The sequence below is a fragment of the Camarhynchus parvulus genome, chromosome 2 (assembly GCF_901933205.1).
Source record: "Camarhynchus parvulus chromosome 2, STF_HiC, whole genome shotgun sequence".
NCBI classification, from domain to species: Eukaryota; Metazoa; Chordata; class Aves; order Passeriformes; family Thraupidae; genus Camarhynchus; species Camarhynchus parvulus.
The window spans coordinates 119,440,808-119,454,490 of NC_044572.1; the positions used below are offsets into that span (position 1 = coordinate 119,440,808).

General features: G+C 36.4%; 1 protein-coding gene across 1 annotated transcript in view; it reads right to left on the bottom strand.

Moving 5' to 3' along the window:
• TRPA1 (transient receptor potential cation channel subfamily A member 1) overlaps window positions 1–13,458 on the bottom strand; it is a 31,348-nt gene extending 17,890 nt beyond the window's left edge. The window contains exons 1-8 of the mRNA XM_030971639.1: window positions 13,290–13,458; window positions 10,694–10,856; window positions 9,450–9,625; window positions 7,624–7,731; window positions 7,102–7,210; window positions 6,618–6,763; window positions 5,275–5,411; window positions 2,914–2,962 (exon numbers count right to left, since the gene is read on the bottom strand). Coding sequence (XP_030827499.1) covers window positions 2,914–2,962; window positions 5,275–5,411; window positions 6,618–6,763; window positions 7,102–7,210; window positions 7,624–7,731; window positions 9,450–9,625; window positions 10,694–10,856; window positions 13,290–13,409 — 1,008 coding nt within the window. The 5' untranslated portion in view covers window positions 13,410–13,458. The remainder of the gene's footprint in view (window positions 1–2,913; window positions 2,963–5,274; window positions 5,412–6,617; window positions 6,764–7,101; window positions 7,211–7,623; window positions 7,732–9,449; window positions 9,626–10,693; window positions 10,857–13,289) is intronic.
• Window positions 13,459–13,683: the final 225 nt, after the last annotated feature.

Genomic DNA, 13,683 nt, shown 5'->3' on the forward strand with positions numbered 1-13,683 from the left:
TTCACATTACAAAAATAAATAAATAAATAAACACATTACATCTCTCCATAAAACTACCAGGTTTTCTAACCATCAGCCACAGTCCAGTCATCTATATATAACAATTCAGATGCCAAAATAATAGTGGCCTATTTCTAGGTGTACTGAACTTACAGCTTATGATCTTTTGTTAGAGAACCTTTCCATGTATTCTCAATATAAAATTCCAAATTGAAAATTCTATCCGGAAAATACCAGGATTGATGCTATGGAAAAATGCAAAAATGGTAGCCCTTTCAATTATGTGGTCTTACCTATCAAAAAATTACCAGAAAAAGATCTTTCTAAACCTCTACACTGTATGAACACAATTGAAGAAGTAATGCATCTAGAAATTAGTTCAACCTGCATAGCTCAATCTACATTGGTTTTCTATCCTTCAGCATAAGTGATTTGAACCAAGTCCATTTTGATGCCAAAGCAGCTGTATCAACAGGGGCATATTTTATTCTGTGTTGTCTACTTTTGCACTGACACATATTGCCAGGACAGTATGGTCACTATAGTCACAGTATCACTATGATCATATCAGCAAAGTATTACTATAAGCATAAACATATTTATCTAAAAAATCCCACTAAGGGAGCAGGAAGGTACACACAAATGAACCAATGAGATGTATGTACATTTTATGACAGTTTAGATATCATTTTTTCTAGATACTGAGTTGCAAGTCAAACTTGATGAGTTGAACAAAGTACACAAAAAAAAAATCTATTCATTTCAGATAATATCCAAAGATGATTAAAAAAAATTGATGGCAGTTTTTTCATTAACTTGAATTATCTTTGGGTCCAGTCTTAATTTGAGAGAGAATTAATCACAATCCTGAGTAATATTTGCTTTCCAGGATGGTAACACCTGTAATGTGGTAATAAGAAGCACATAGTAAATGTGCAATGATTAGCACAGAGAACAGGGAGCTTCCAATGTATGTTCATTAAATATTTGGGAGTAATGCAGGCAAGGCCCCTTCCTTATTTACCTTTCTACAAGGTCAGACAACATCTCAAAAAATTATTTTTTTCATTAAGAAACAGACCTTTTTTATCCAAGTGTCTCATTTATTTCAATGAATACAGGGCAACAATTTCTAGCTCCTTATGTAATATTTAATCACCATTCCCACCAGCTAATGTAATTGTTCAGCTTTCAGTAAAATGAATTTTGCAGCATTCATAAATACTTACCACAGTAAGAAGTAACTTATATATTGCCACATTTATTTACCTTATTTATGATACAGCTGAATTAAGAGTTTGAAAAATAGTTTCTGAACTTCATTTAATTTTCCATTTCTGTTGCCCCAAATGCATTAACATAAATGAATTAAACAGATATTAATAGAAAAACAAACATATCAGTTTTGTAAATATCAATTATTATTTATACCTATTTAATCTTTCATTTTCCTTTTAGAAAAGACACAAGAAGCAAAGGGGGGAAAAAGTCCAAAAAACAGGAGAAAATATATAAAATTACTGCTTATTTATTTTGAGCAAAATTTGAGTATTTAATGTGTAAAATAAATAGATGTTCTTCATTAAAGCTGGAAAACCTTTATGAACTGGAATTTGCTAGTCCTGTCAGGCAGTAACATGGCTGAACCTTTTCTTTTTCAACCCTCATGTACACCACCACCACAGAGGCAGAACTCCATGATCGTGCCAGGAGTCCAAGGGAGGAGGCAGCACAGGTTGTACATTTAACACTCCACTAACTCCAGCTGACACATTTTGATCCATTCCTAGACAGGGCAAACTAAAACAGTCCTAAAGCATCAAACCTGACACAGTTTATATGGCAAGCCAAAGAAACCCTCGGCAAACCTTCTGTGGAAGAGGCCAAACTAGTCAAATTGCACTCAAGGAATGAAAGTTTATTCTTAGCAAATGCAGTGTTAAAGATGTTTATGATAAAATGTTTTACACACACAAGCCTCCACATGCAAAAGACTTGTACCTGCATTTCTCAGGTAATAAGTTTGTTGACAGATGGTTTTGTCAGACAAGTTTGAGGAGTCAAACCTCACCATTTCGTATTTAAATCAAAAGTAAGCCCAACATCTAGTTCTAACTAAATCAAATCTCTATAACAAGCTTTCTGAGAAAAGCAAAACTCTATGTAGAAGATAATTTATTTTAGTATAATTGCCATGAAATGAAGCAAAAATCCTAAACACACATAAAACAAAAAAGAACTCTGAAACTTTCTGAAAATGTCCTCAGCCGAGAGGGGCACAAAATGATTATGAGCCTTAGTTTAATTGGCACAAATGGACATAATGGACATAATTGGGAACATAGCCAGTAGCTATGGACAAATTGGGAACATAGCCAGTAGCATGCCTGATTATGTTTCTTCTCTTTATTCTTCATAATTATTCACTGAAGAAATACAACCAAACCACACAGAATATTTTTTTTTTCTAGATCATACACAAACTTTGATATATGGCTATGTTATCCCATAGTAATCATATGAACATTCTTTAAAGAAATTATTCATATCTTTAAAAAAGTCAGATGAAATTCTATGCATCTTTAGCCTTTTTTTTTATATTTCATGTCTGAAGAGTGTTGAATGACCAGACCACTTCACCATATTTGGTAAAAGATGTTTATGAAATTTTTCTGAGCAAGTAAAATGGAAATAAAAATGTAAGATTTCATCCTCTGTAACTGTGGCATGATATTATGGATCAACAACTACTGTTGTACTGTAACTCTCAATTATACATTATGAAATGTATATACCTACCTATCTAATTAGCCTATACCTGAGAACACATTCTACTTTATGATTTTCTCTATGCAGACCTGCAGCAATAGATAGCAATAATCTCTTTAACATGTTGCTTGATTAAAAATTTACCATTGAAATCAAATACTCCGCCAGTTCATAATGATCAAACAGTGCTGTTCTGTGGAGAAAAATGCAAAAATACACTAATATTAGAAAGGACAAAGATGTTTCAAGCCAAGGAATAGCATTCTTTTCCATTTTCTTATAATTTCAAATAAATCAATTTTAAAATAAAGAGACAGAGGTATACCCTTATTATATAATTCATCTTAATAAATTGGTTTATATTTTTGCATGGAGTTATCTTTTAAAACTAAGTTCAGTTCAGTTATTTCCATTCAAAACTCACTGCAGGAAACAAAGACCTTATTGGTAGGTAAACAGGTACTTTACCACCGAGTTTTAGGAGAAACAGTAATTTCATATGTCAGATCATTCAGTGTGCCGCACAAGGTCAATACAGAATTCCATAAATTTCATATGCAGTTTTTTCCGAGCGTGCCTGAAGCCTCAAATTAATTTTATTATTCAAAAATAATTTGGTTTTATACAAAAGCACAAAAGTATTTTGTGCAATAATGCCAATGTAAGGTTAAAATGGCAATGTCTAAACGTGTATTCTGACTGTGGCAGGCAAGTCTACTTGAAAAAATAAGAACAAACTAATTGGTATAAATTGGGCATTTGGTGCATAGTCAGTAGCATTAGTTATTTTACTGATAAAAAGTTTATGCCATTTACCAAAAATATTTTAAAGCTGTCTATACATTTGGAATCTTCTCAGGTTTTATTCTACAGTATAGAATATACTGTATATTCTATACAGGTTTTATTCTACAGTAAGGCATTGAATTATATATTACAGGAAAAAACTGGTCAAAGCACGAAAGTATAGCACAGTAAATACACACACACAGAAAACATTTCCACAAGTCAGACCTCTGCAAAATATTTTGACTCAATAAGGAACACAGAAGGACAGTTCCAAAGTTGTACTATATCTCAGATGATAACAGTTGCCTTAGCATTATAAGAGGTAATAAAACATTGGGTGTACTATAGTTAGAACTGATTGCTCAAAAGACATATTTTAAAAATCAAGTCATGGTTCCAAATATGTTGAGATGCCTCCATTATCTATAGTGGACCTTTCCAGCCACACATTAATACTGAATGCTTCACAAATGCTAAAATAAATTCCAAGGTGACTGAAGAGAAAGCAAAGTTATGTTATGAAATATTTAGTTGGAAACATGACAGTAAGAATGCAAAAGCATCAAGTGCTACCTATACTTCACTGCTGCTTTGTTTCTCAGCAAGTTAATGTTCCTCCTCAGTTTTTTTTGTATTCTGCAATATCTGGGTGACTTTCTACCTTCATGATGATTCTTGCTAATATAATTTTTACTGTTTCACAGACACAGGGACTAAAATAGAGTTGTCCTTTTTACCCAGCTTTTTTCAAGGACAATAATTTTCAGAGATAAGGCAGCCAGTTATCTATTAAATAGTACATGCGTCTGTACAATTTGATTTGGCATTCTGTCATCACTTTATCTATAATCATGTTCTGCCATGGTAACATTTCCAAGTGTACCCAAACATTATCCTAATTTTACAACAAACTCTTTTAATGTCTTCAATTATCTTTGAATCATTGCACTTCATACTGTGTCCAATGAACAATCATCACTGCTTCTACCACTTACTTCATACTGTAAAACTTGTAGAATAACACTGTCAAATTATCACAGTTAAATGCAGTGAAACATATCTTGCAAAAAATGTATAGATAGGGAAATATATTCCATAGAGTTGGGAGCCAGCTTGTTTAAGTAAGTACCTTTCTGCTACAAAGGATTTAGGAAACTTCTCCACAGTCTAGTGCTCTGGGTTTAAATGGAGTGTGAAAGACTACAAGTCTTAAGGATTATGACATACACAAACACCATCTCTGCAACTTCAAAGTCACAGGGAAGTGTACAAACATTTCCTTTTACCACATCAGGTATAAGGGTTTTTTGAAAATAAAGGAAAATATCCTTTTAAACAGTTCATATTATTTTTCATTCATTTTCTGGAGAACATCAAGTGATTATATAAAGGCATTTCTTCCACATTGCCAGAAGGTGTTAACAATTCCATAAATTTGTTCCCCTACAACTTTACTGGAGTAAATTTTCAATGCAAACTGTTAGTGACCATTCCTTGACATGGTTCCAAGGTAACTGCAACTGTTTTCATTTTGGTATCAGCACCAAGATTTTTAACATGCTGACCAATTTTTTTCCTCTTTCATACAGCACTACAACCATCTCCCATACCATGGAGAAGTTCCAAATTACATGGAAGGATGCTCCAAACGCAAGGAACAACTAAGAATATCGTGGTTCACAATTCATAGTGAAATCTGGCACAATAGCTTCCTACCTGTGAAGCAATGTTTCCTTATTCCCATCTACAGCATCAATAATGGATTCCTCCCCAGCATAGGATGACATCATTAGCTTTACAATCTCTGTCGCTCCTTGAGTGGCAGCAAAATGAAGTGCTGTGCATTTTTCATTCTATAAATGGGGAAACAGGACAAAATACAAATATTTAAACCTCAGACACCTAACTTCCAATCTATTAAACATACTAGTGGAACCAGTTGAGGACTTGCAATTCATAAATGTCTAAATTTTAGTGTAAGCAATAAAGCTTTAACTGTAGTAGAATTCTAAAGAGATTGACAAAACCATAAAAGACTAAAGAGATAGTTTTAAAGGATTACTATGAAGCTTCTTATCACTCTATACGAAGTCCCTAAGATTTGAGATAATTATACTCTTAACAACCTTTTGTAGTTTAATTAAAAACCAGAGAGATGCAGCACCCTTTAAAATAGGAGATGAAGCAAATAAAAGATACAGAAAACCATATCTAGGCCAATACAAATGAATAAGCAAATAAATGGGCCTATATTATACAGAAACTCCATTATTTTAAAACTTCATTTACTTCCTAAAATTGAATCTCCTTAGAAATTATTCTTAAATTAACTTTTCTGCTGGTAAAAAATAACATTGTCCAATATACTAGAAAACTATTATAAACTAGACTCATAAAATAATTAAGCAATATACAGATGAATAGAACAATATTTTCCAAAATGGGATCTTTGTTTAGCAAGATGGGACTAGCCAGCTTTGATATAGATCTCATTTTTAGACCAGGACCGTTCTGTTGAATGCATTGGAATGGGCTTTTCCACAATGCCTTAAGCATTCTCAGAATAGTTTTGTCCATCACCAAATCAGCAGCATAGCTCACCTCATTTGAAAGCTATGTGTTCAAAGAATCAAAGCAGTAAAAGAAGACAAAACTATATTTAGTTTTGCTCTCCGGAGCTGATTTCATCCTTGCAAACATTTTGATTAGCAATAGATATTTTTAAAAATGTTTATTCATGAATGCATCTGGATACAGACCCTTACAAATTTGTGTTTGCTTACAAAGTAGATAATGTAAAGGCCAAGGCAAGGCTGATGATAGAGAAGAATGATCAGAAAGTGTCCACTTTTGGGAAGGGATGACCCAATGTATCTTGGGGACAGAAACATCACATTCTGCCTGATTTGAACCAAAGACTTTCTTTCATTTGCTGCTCCCTCTGCTTTGCATTAGAAGAGAGAATGAAAAATGATTATCTGCTTTGTTTCATGCCACTCAGAGATTTAGAGATAACTCGGTTTTATCAAAAATACATTTCACGCCCGTCTGAGTTTTACCTGTTTTAGATCAATTTGAGCTCCAAATTCAATGCACATTTTAATCATTTCGAGGTCACCACTCTGAACTGCCAAATGAAGTGGACTGCACTTTCCATTATTGGTAAAATTGATGTGGGTTTTAGCAGAGTGACCCAATTCTTCACCTGAGAGATGAAAAGAAATGGATTTTTTTTTAAAGTGAGAATGACATAGCACAAGATATAAAGGCTTTCAAAACAAGCATGTTAAGTGTGCAATAATATTCTCCCTTCTCAAAACAAGAACCTGTCACATCTGTCATTTAACAATGGATGAACATACATTTAGGAAAGCAGCTAGTTTGCTGCTGCAATCATACAAAAGTTGTCAGCCTAAACCATCCACAGGAATAACTGCAATAACATCTTGTAAGTTTAAACACAGTTATAATTGCTTGTTTTCACAGTAATTTGAGAACTAAAGCAGTAAATTGTTACTCGCTACTTGGGAGCATTGTATTTACCTTTTTTCAAAAGAATTTCCAGACATGTTTTTGCACCTGAAAATGCTGCTGCATGGATGGGCATACATCCCGTTTTGTTTGGTTTACATATTTTTCCTCCATTTTCAATCTGAAAAATAAGTCTCAATACAGCTTATTGACATACAGAAGAATCTGACAAATGAATATACCATTATAATCTCCTGGGTAGCTGTCTCCTTTTTTAAATGTATAATACATATGGATTATGAAGTTTTTATACAAGTATCTTTTGCATGTTATAGCCATACAATGCATATGCTTCATTGTGTTCTCATGACCTTCAAAATCAGTTTTTTTGCTTGAGTTGGCCAATCAGAACGCTATAGATATAATATACCCTCTTAAAAGATCAAAGTTTCTTAGCAACCCATGCAAAGCCAGTTGAACACTAGGTCCATGATTAACCTTCCTGCATGGAACAAAAATCAAACCCAGGAACAGAATAACTCAGCATCAAGGTAGAGAGAATCATCTCAAAAGATGACGGATAATTATACCTACCAGGAGTGTCAGTGCTTCAGGATTGTCCTTGTAACACGCTACAATTATAGGTGTGTTCCCTGCTTCACCTTCCAAGTTAATATCTGTACTGCTATGTTGGACTAAAACCTAAATGTTTAGGAAAATATTCAGTCAATCATAAGTCAAACACAACAATAAAAGCCTATTCCATTATTTTTGTTACAACTCATAGAACCCTTGCAACTTCCTCATTTGGCATGCCAAAGGCCCACAATGCATGGGCAGATGAGAGGGAAAATTGCAGGAGAATGCCAAAATATACTGGTGAAAAAGATATGCACGCAGATATGAACAGATATGAAATACAATTCTTTCCAGTGGGCAGCCAGGTAACTAAGTTAAACTCTGCACTTAGCTGCAAAGTATTTTAAAGTCTGATTTAACAATTTCTCAATAATGGGAGAAAGTATTTTCTGTAGCACATTGTAGATAAGGATTTTCAACTGAAGTTTTCAACAGAAAATTCCCTGGCAAGTGGCAATATTTTGGAATCTGCTCAATTAGAAATCTGCTGAATTGCACATTAAAATGAGGGGAGATGGGTCTTGATGAAAAGTGGGACCTTGCAGTCCTGAAATCCTGCTCCAGTCTCTATGCTAACAGCTGACACTGGACTATCAGTACGATCAATTACCTCTATGGCTGCTTCCCACACTTTTTGAGAAGCAAAGGATCTGGAAATTATAATGACCATACTGGCTTATTTATTCCCCTAGCTACATATTTATTTAATTGTCTTTCAGTAATTTCAGTTATTTATTTTTTCTGCACTAGAAGAACTGGTACATTTAATCACTCTCAGGCAATTTGGCAATAAAAACCAAGGGAGAATTAGTTTGAATAAACAACAGAGTGGAGAAAAAATGAGAGCACTGATTTAGTCAAGAACCAAAGCACAGAAGCTGATAAAAAGTCCATTTTAAAAATGTCACTGATTCCAGATTTCATTGTTCTTAATTCATAATAAATACAGATTTTGTAAAAGATTTGAGGACACTGAAACATTTCCAAAGAACTCCTTATTTGTCTTGAATATAGATAACATATGTTTCTTTCTTTTGCATGGATTAACTATAAAAAGAGACAAATTTAAAGAGACAAGGAAGTGTTGCAATTTTAAGATTGCATTCATCTAAAAAATTAAAGAACTTAAAAATGCTGCATATGAAGTGAAAAAAATCTCACTGCACTTAGACAAATGGTTAAAAATTTATGCTGCTTAAAATCTCATAGCTATCACTGTTTTACAAGGTTCAACTTGGACACCTTGGTAATTTCATCACAATATATTTTGGCGATTTTTAATTGCAGATTTAGTTCTGTTACCATTCAATTGATTATTAGAATGTTGGTTCTAAGGACTGTGCTTTCTGACTAGTTTTAATCTGTTTTTTATTTTAAAATACACTAGTTTCAAGAATGTTAATGCTTCTAAGACACCGTATACAATTGTAAAAAAAAGAAACGGAATATTATAATTTGAAATACACATGCCTACATGAAGTTTCCATTTTAAAAAGAACCTTTAAAGGAAGTTCCTCGTGTCTGAAAAATTGAAAAGCATTTTCTGTGAAACATAAGCACTACTCATCATAGCACAAACTTCAGTATTTCTATACTGAAGTTTACTGGCAGTGCTAAGAGGACACCAACATTTTTATACGCATCATGTTACACATCCTGCTTGCTAAAGAAAGCACATGAAGAGATATGGCATATATCAACAAGGCCTTGGTGCTCTGCACACGGCTCTGCTGCCTGAGCTACTCACCAAGTGTGTGTGTTTAGGCAGACTTCAGACTTACCTTCACAATTTCATTGTGCAGGGACTGAACAGCCATATGCAAAGGTGCCATCATATTGGAGTTGAGAATGTTTGGATTGGCTCCTCTGCTGAGAAGCAAGCGAACGCTTTCGACCTGGTTTTTCTTTGTGGCCCAGTGCAGTGGGGTATTTCCAGAAGAATCCATCACATTTAATACTAGATCGAAGGAGAGAAAACAAAACAAAAAAAAAACCAAAGCAAAACCATCAAATGTTCTGATTGCACTAAAAAAAAAAAGTGTCTTCAGTGCCAGGTTTAGGTCTGTGCTACCGCATTTCTTTGGAAAGGGAAAGGAAAAGATTTCATGAGATGTAGTGCATTGTGTTAAATTGATTAAATATTGTGCTGAATACACAGTATTGGTAAGAGGAATGGAAGTGGTGAAACACCTATTTCTTGCCCACTATTATACATGTTTCTCCTCACCCAAGAGTTACTTGATTGCCCTCTCTACTTGATTCTTCTTTTACCTATTTTATTTGACTTCACAGCAATTTCTTTAGAGACTGCACAGAATAAATGAGTGCAAATAACCTAAATAACAGGTAACAAATGAGTGCTTGCAAATTGTAAGAAAATTAAAGACCACATCTACTCTGTTTTGCTTCAGAACACAAAGGTAAATCAATTCACACCATTTAAAAAAAGTGGTCTGCTCTAAACATACATTTTGAGCTTGAAAACTGAAGATAAACTTCTACAAATATCCTTAGAAATTAGGACAAAAATGACAGACTAAAAACAAAAAATATATATTCCAGATGGATTAATCTAAAATTAGATTGGCCATCAAAAGGTGAAAAAAACCAAGCTGTTCAGGGCCATTTTAGGTTTACTGAGCAGCACACAGTCTATCAGGGGAGTCTGATGTAGTTCACAAGGCTGATTATATAACAGACATATAACATGAATAAGGAAGACAGAAAGTCAAATCCTCTGTTCAGTCATTGCAGTTTTCTTTTTCACATCTGAAGTCTATATATCTGAGTGTCAAACAAAGCAAGACATATTGATTCACTGCATTAGAGAGAAAACAATCCTACATGACAAAAGCAACCCAAATCACACCTGAGACAGTGCAAACTGCGGCAGACAGTTGGAAAAAGATTTGAATCTATAAATGGAGATAACACTTACCAGTCCTATTTCAGCTGGGTAATGGACATCTGGGTTATTGAACTTTTTTATTGTGTTAAATAAAGTTGTTCATAAAATGAGTGTTACCTTCATAGGACGAATCATCTATGATCAATTGCATGAGTTCTATTTGTCCTCCTTCAGCAGCGTGATGCAGTGGGGTGGCATTTAATTCATCCACTTTTGTGAGCCCAGAACGATTCTTCTTAATGAAGCTCCGGAGCCTACAGGCACTTCCATCTGAAATAACCTGTTTTGGGTAAAAACATTCTCATTTTCTCATTCTCCTAAAAGGCAGGAAGTTAGCAATGCTGTAATGTGATTTTGTGGGCATGTTACCAGTCAATAACTCCTGCCCAGTTGTTTGGGCTCCAAAGAAGTTCACAAATCCTGATCAGATCGAGCCAACAATGAAACTCTCATTGGTTATTGGTTTAACTGACTGCAAGATCCAGATGAGAAACAGTGCAAAAGGAACAAAACTGAAAATCATCTTGAATACACTGTTCTCTCTTCTGTAGTGAGATCAAGATCCTTCCTTCACCATGGAAAATCTCAAACAAGCAAATTAATCACTTATATTTTTATATTCTTTCTTGAAGGGGCCATGCAAAATGAATCCAACAGAGAGGAAAATAAATTGTCTTGATAAATTCCTTTCTTTAGATATTTTTACAGAGATTGATACTGTGTTCTTGGCTTTCAAGTTCAGCCATCGGGCTTCTGTGATGTTCTTTGTGTCAGAGAAACCAATATATTTTTTAATTTCAGCAGCATGCTTAGAATATCAGACTATTATCTCAGTCTGAAACAACTCAATATCTTCCCAGTGAGCCCACTGACAGCTTGATATATTCCAGGTACTATGCCTTACAATCAAAGCCCACTATGGAAACTCTGCTGTTTATTATTTTATGACATTCTCCAAATATTTTTGTTAAAGTTATTAAAATCCCATATTTCTAGAGAAAAGTGATAGAATAACATGATTACAGTAGAATGGGCAGGAATTTAAGAAACAGATATTAAAGAGAGAATAAAAAAGTAAAACAGTTCAACTACATTGGGTGGGAAAATGAGAAAAAAGCTTATCTGAAGTAATGCAAACCTTCAAATGGTGTGTAAGCAAGCAAAGAATAAAAAAGGGAATTCCCTAAAATCACTGCTCCCTTCATGCCTGAAAAAGAAAACTTTGCTCTCCAGGATGCCCTGAGTGTCAAAGACTCCACAATTTTTGCCATCCTTAAGCAAATGTACATTACAGGGCAGCCCATTCATGGGCTTGAGCACGTGTTTAGTTTCATTCAGCTTAATAGCCCCATTGACCTCAGTGAGGTTACTCATGTCAATAATGTTACAAATATGTTTAAACATTTATAAGACTGAGGCCAAATACGGGGCTGGTATCAGCTTCAATAGTGCAATCAGAAAAAGGTAATTGAAAACATGTGATATAATTGTGGAAAACATATTTAAGATTAACCCACTGTCACAAAAATAACAGCTCAATTACACATGCAGTATCTATACATTTTAAACACACCAAAAAGCTGTCTAAGAAAACCTTATTAGAGAGCCCAGTATTTTCTATTTCTTCTAACATTCTGCCTTTATTATTTCTATTGATCAAGACTACATTTTTCTACTTTTAACACTGGATTTATTTCTCAGTGTAAGACAAAATGTGGCATGATGATAATTTCTATCAACCAAAGTAAGATTTATCAGCCAATCCTGCAGAGTTTCATTAACAAAATAAGGAAGAAAGAAGTCAATTTGGCATTCTCAGTACGTGGGTTAGCGGAAAACAGCAAAGCAAGTTATTTTAAACAACAGCAGCTCCTTTGCCCTGTACCTGAACAGCTCTGTAGTGACAGATCACGCACCAGGCTGACCAGCTGTATTATACTGAAGAGGTGCTGCTTAGGTCTACAGCTAGCACACAGAAAACATATGTGAATGGAAATGACCTCTGGAGGATTTGAACTGATCTACAAACTTTGTCAAATTTGTTTAGGCTGCTGTTAAAAATCTCCAAAGTTATCCAAGTCTTCCATCCTGTAAGCAAACTCTTCCTTTGCTTAATTATTCTTATGCTTAAAAAGGTTCCACTAAAGTTTGGTCTAGGTCTCCCTAGCAGCAATACAATACATGACTTCTCATCCTAATCTTTGCTAAAAATGGGAAGAGTTTTTTGTCTTCCTGGCTGCAATATCACTCGTGTAGATTGCACTTTCCGGTTCCCTTTCCGTTTGTAACAGTTCTAGTACTTCTATACTCTTTTGTATCATTTTTGCTAAGATGATCTATTCATTTCCATCGTGACCTCGGCTTCCCTCTAAGAGGGGGTCTTTTTCTGTGCCCAGGAGAAATGTGAGTTCTGCCTCAGCAGCCTGCCACCCACATCCTCCTTCGCCTGCTCCTTTACCGGACACCGGGTTGCCGCTCAGCCTGGACCGCACAACATCAGCGTCCTGTGCCCTGACACCCCACGGCCAGGGACGCTCCCAGCCTGTCTCCCATCCCGCACCGATCCTCCCTCCCGGGTCCCATGAGCCAGCGGACAGGGTCCCATGAGGAATGGATCCCTGGGACGTCCCTGCCGAGCCCGCACAGCTCCAGGGACCCTCCGCCCCCTCGCCCACCTCACCCTCCACCTTCATCCCTCTCTGCCAGCACGCACCTTGAAGACATCCTGCGAGGCGACGGAGGCGGCATCGGCCTCGCACACGACGCCCTGGTAGGCGCTGGAGTTGGCCGCCTTCTCCCGGGAGCGGCAGAGCCGCAGCAGAGAGCGCTTCATGCCGCCCGCCCGCCCGGCTCCGCGCCGCGCCCGCCCCGGCCGCTCCGGAGACCTGCCGGGCGACACAGCGAGTGACTGCCGGGCCCTGCCCGGCGGGGGAGGCGGGGAAAGCAGGGACAGCAGGGAAAGCAGGAAAAGCAGGCGGGGGCGATCCCGGCGGGGCGGGCATCCCGGCGGGCGGCGGCTCCCGCGGCGGGCGGGCAGCCCCGGGCGGGCCCCGCGGGAGCGGAGCGCCCGTGCCCCACGGGAGCCATCGCCTGAAGTGGTGCTGCCT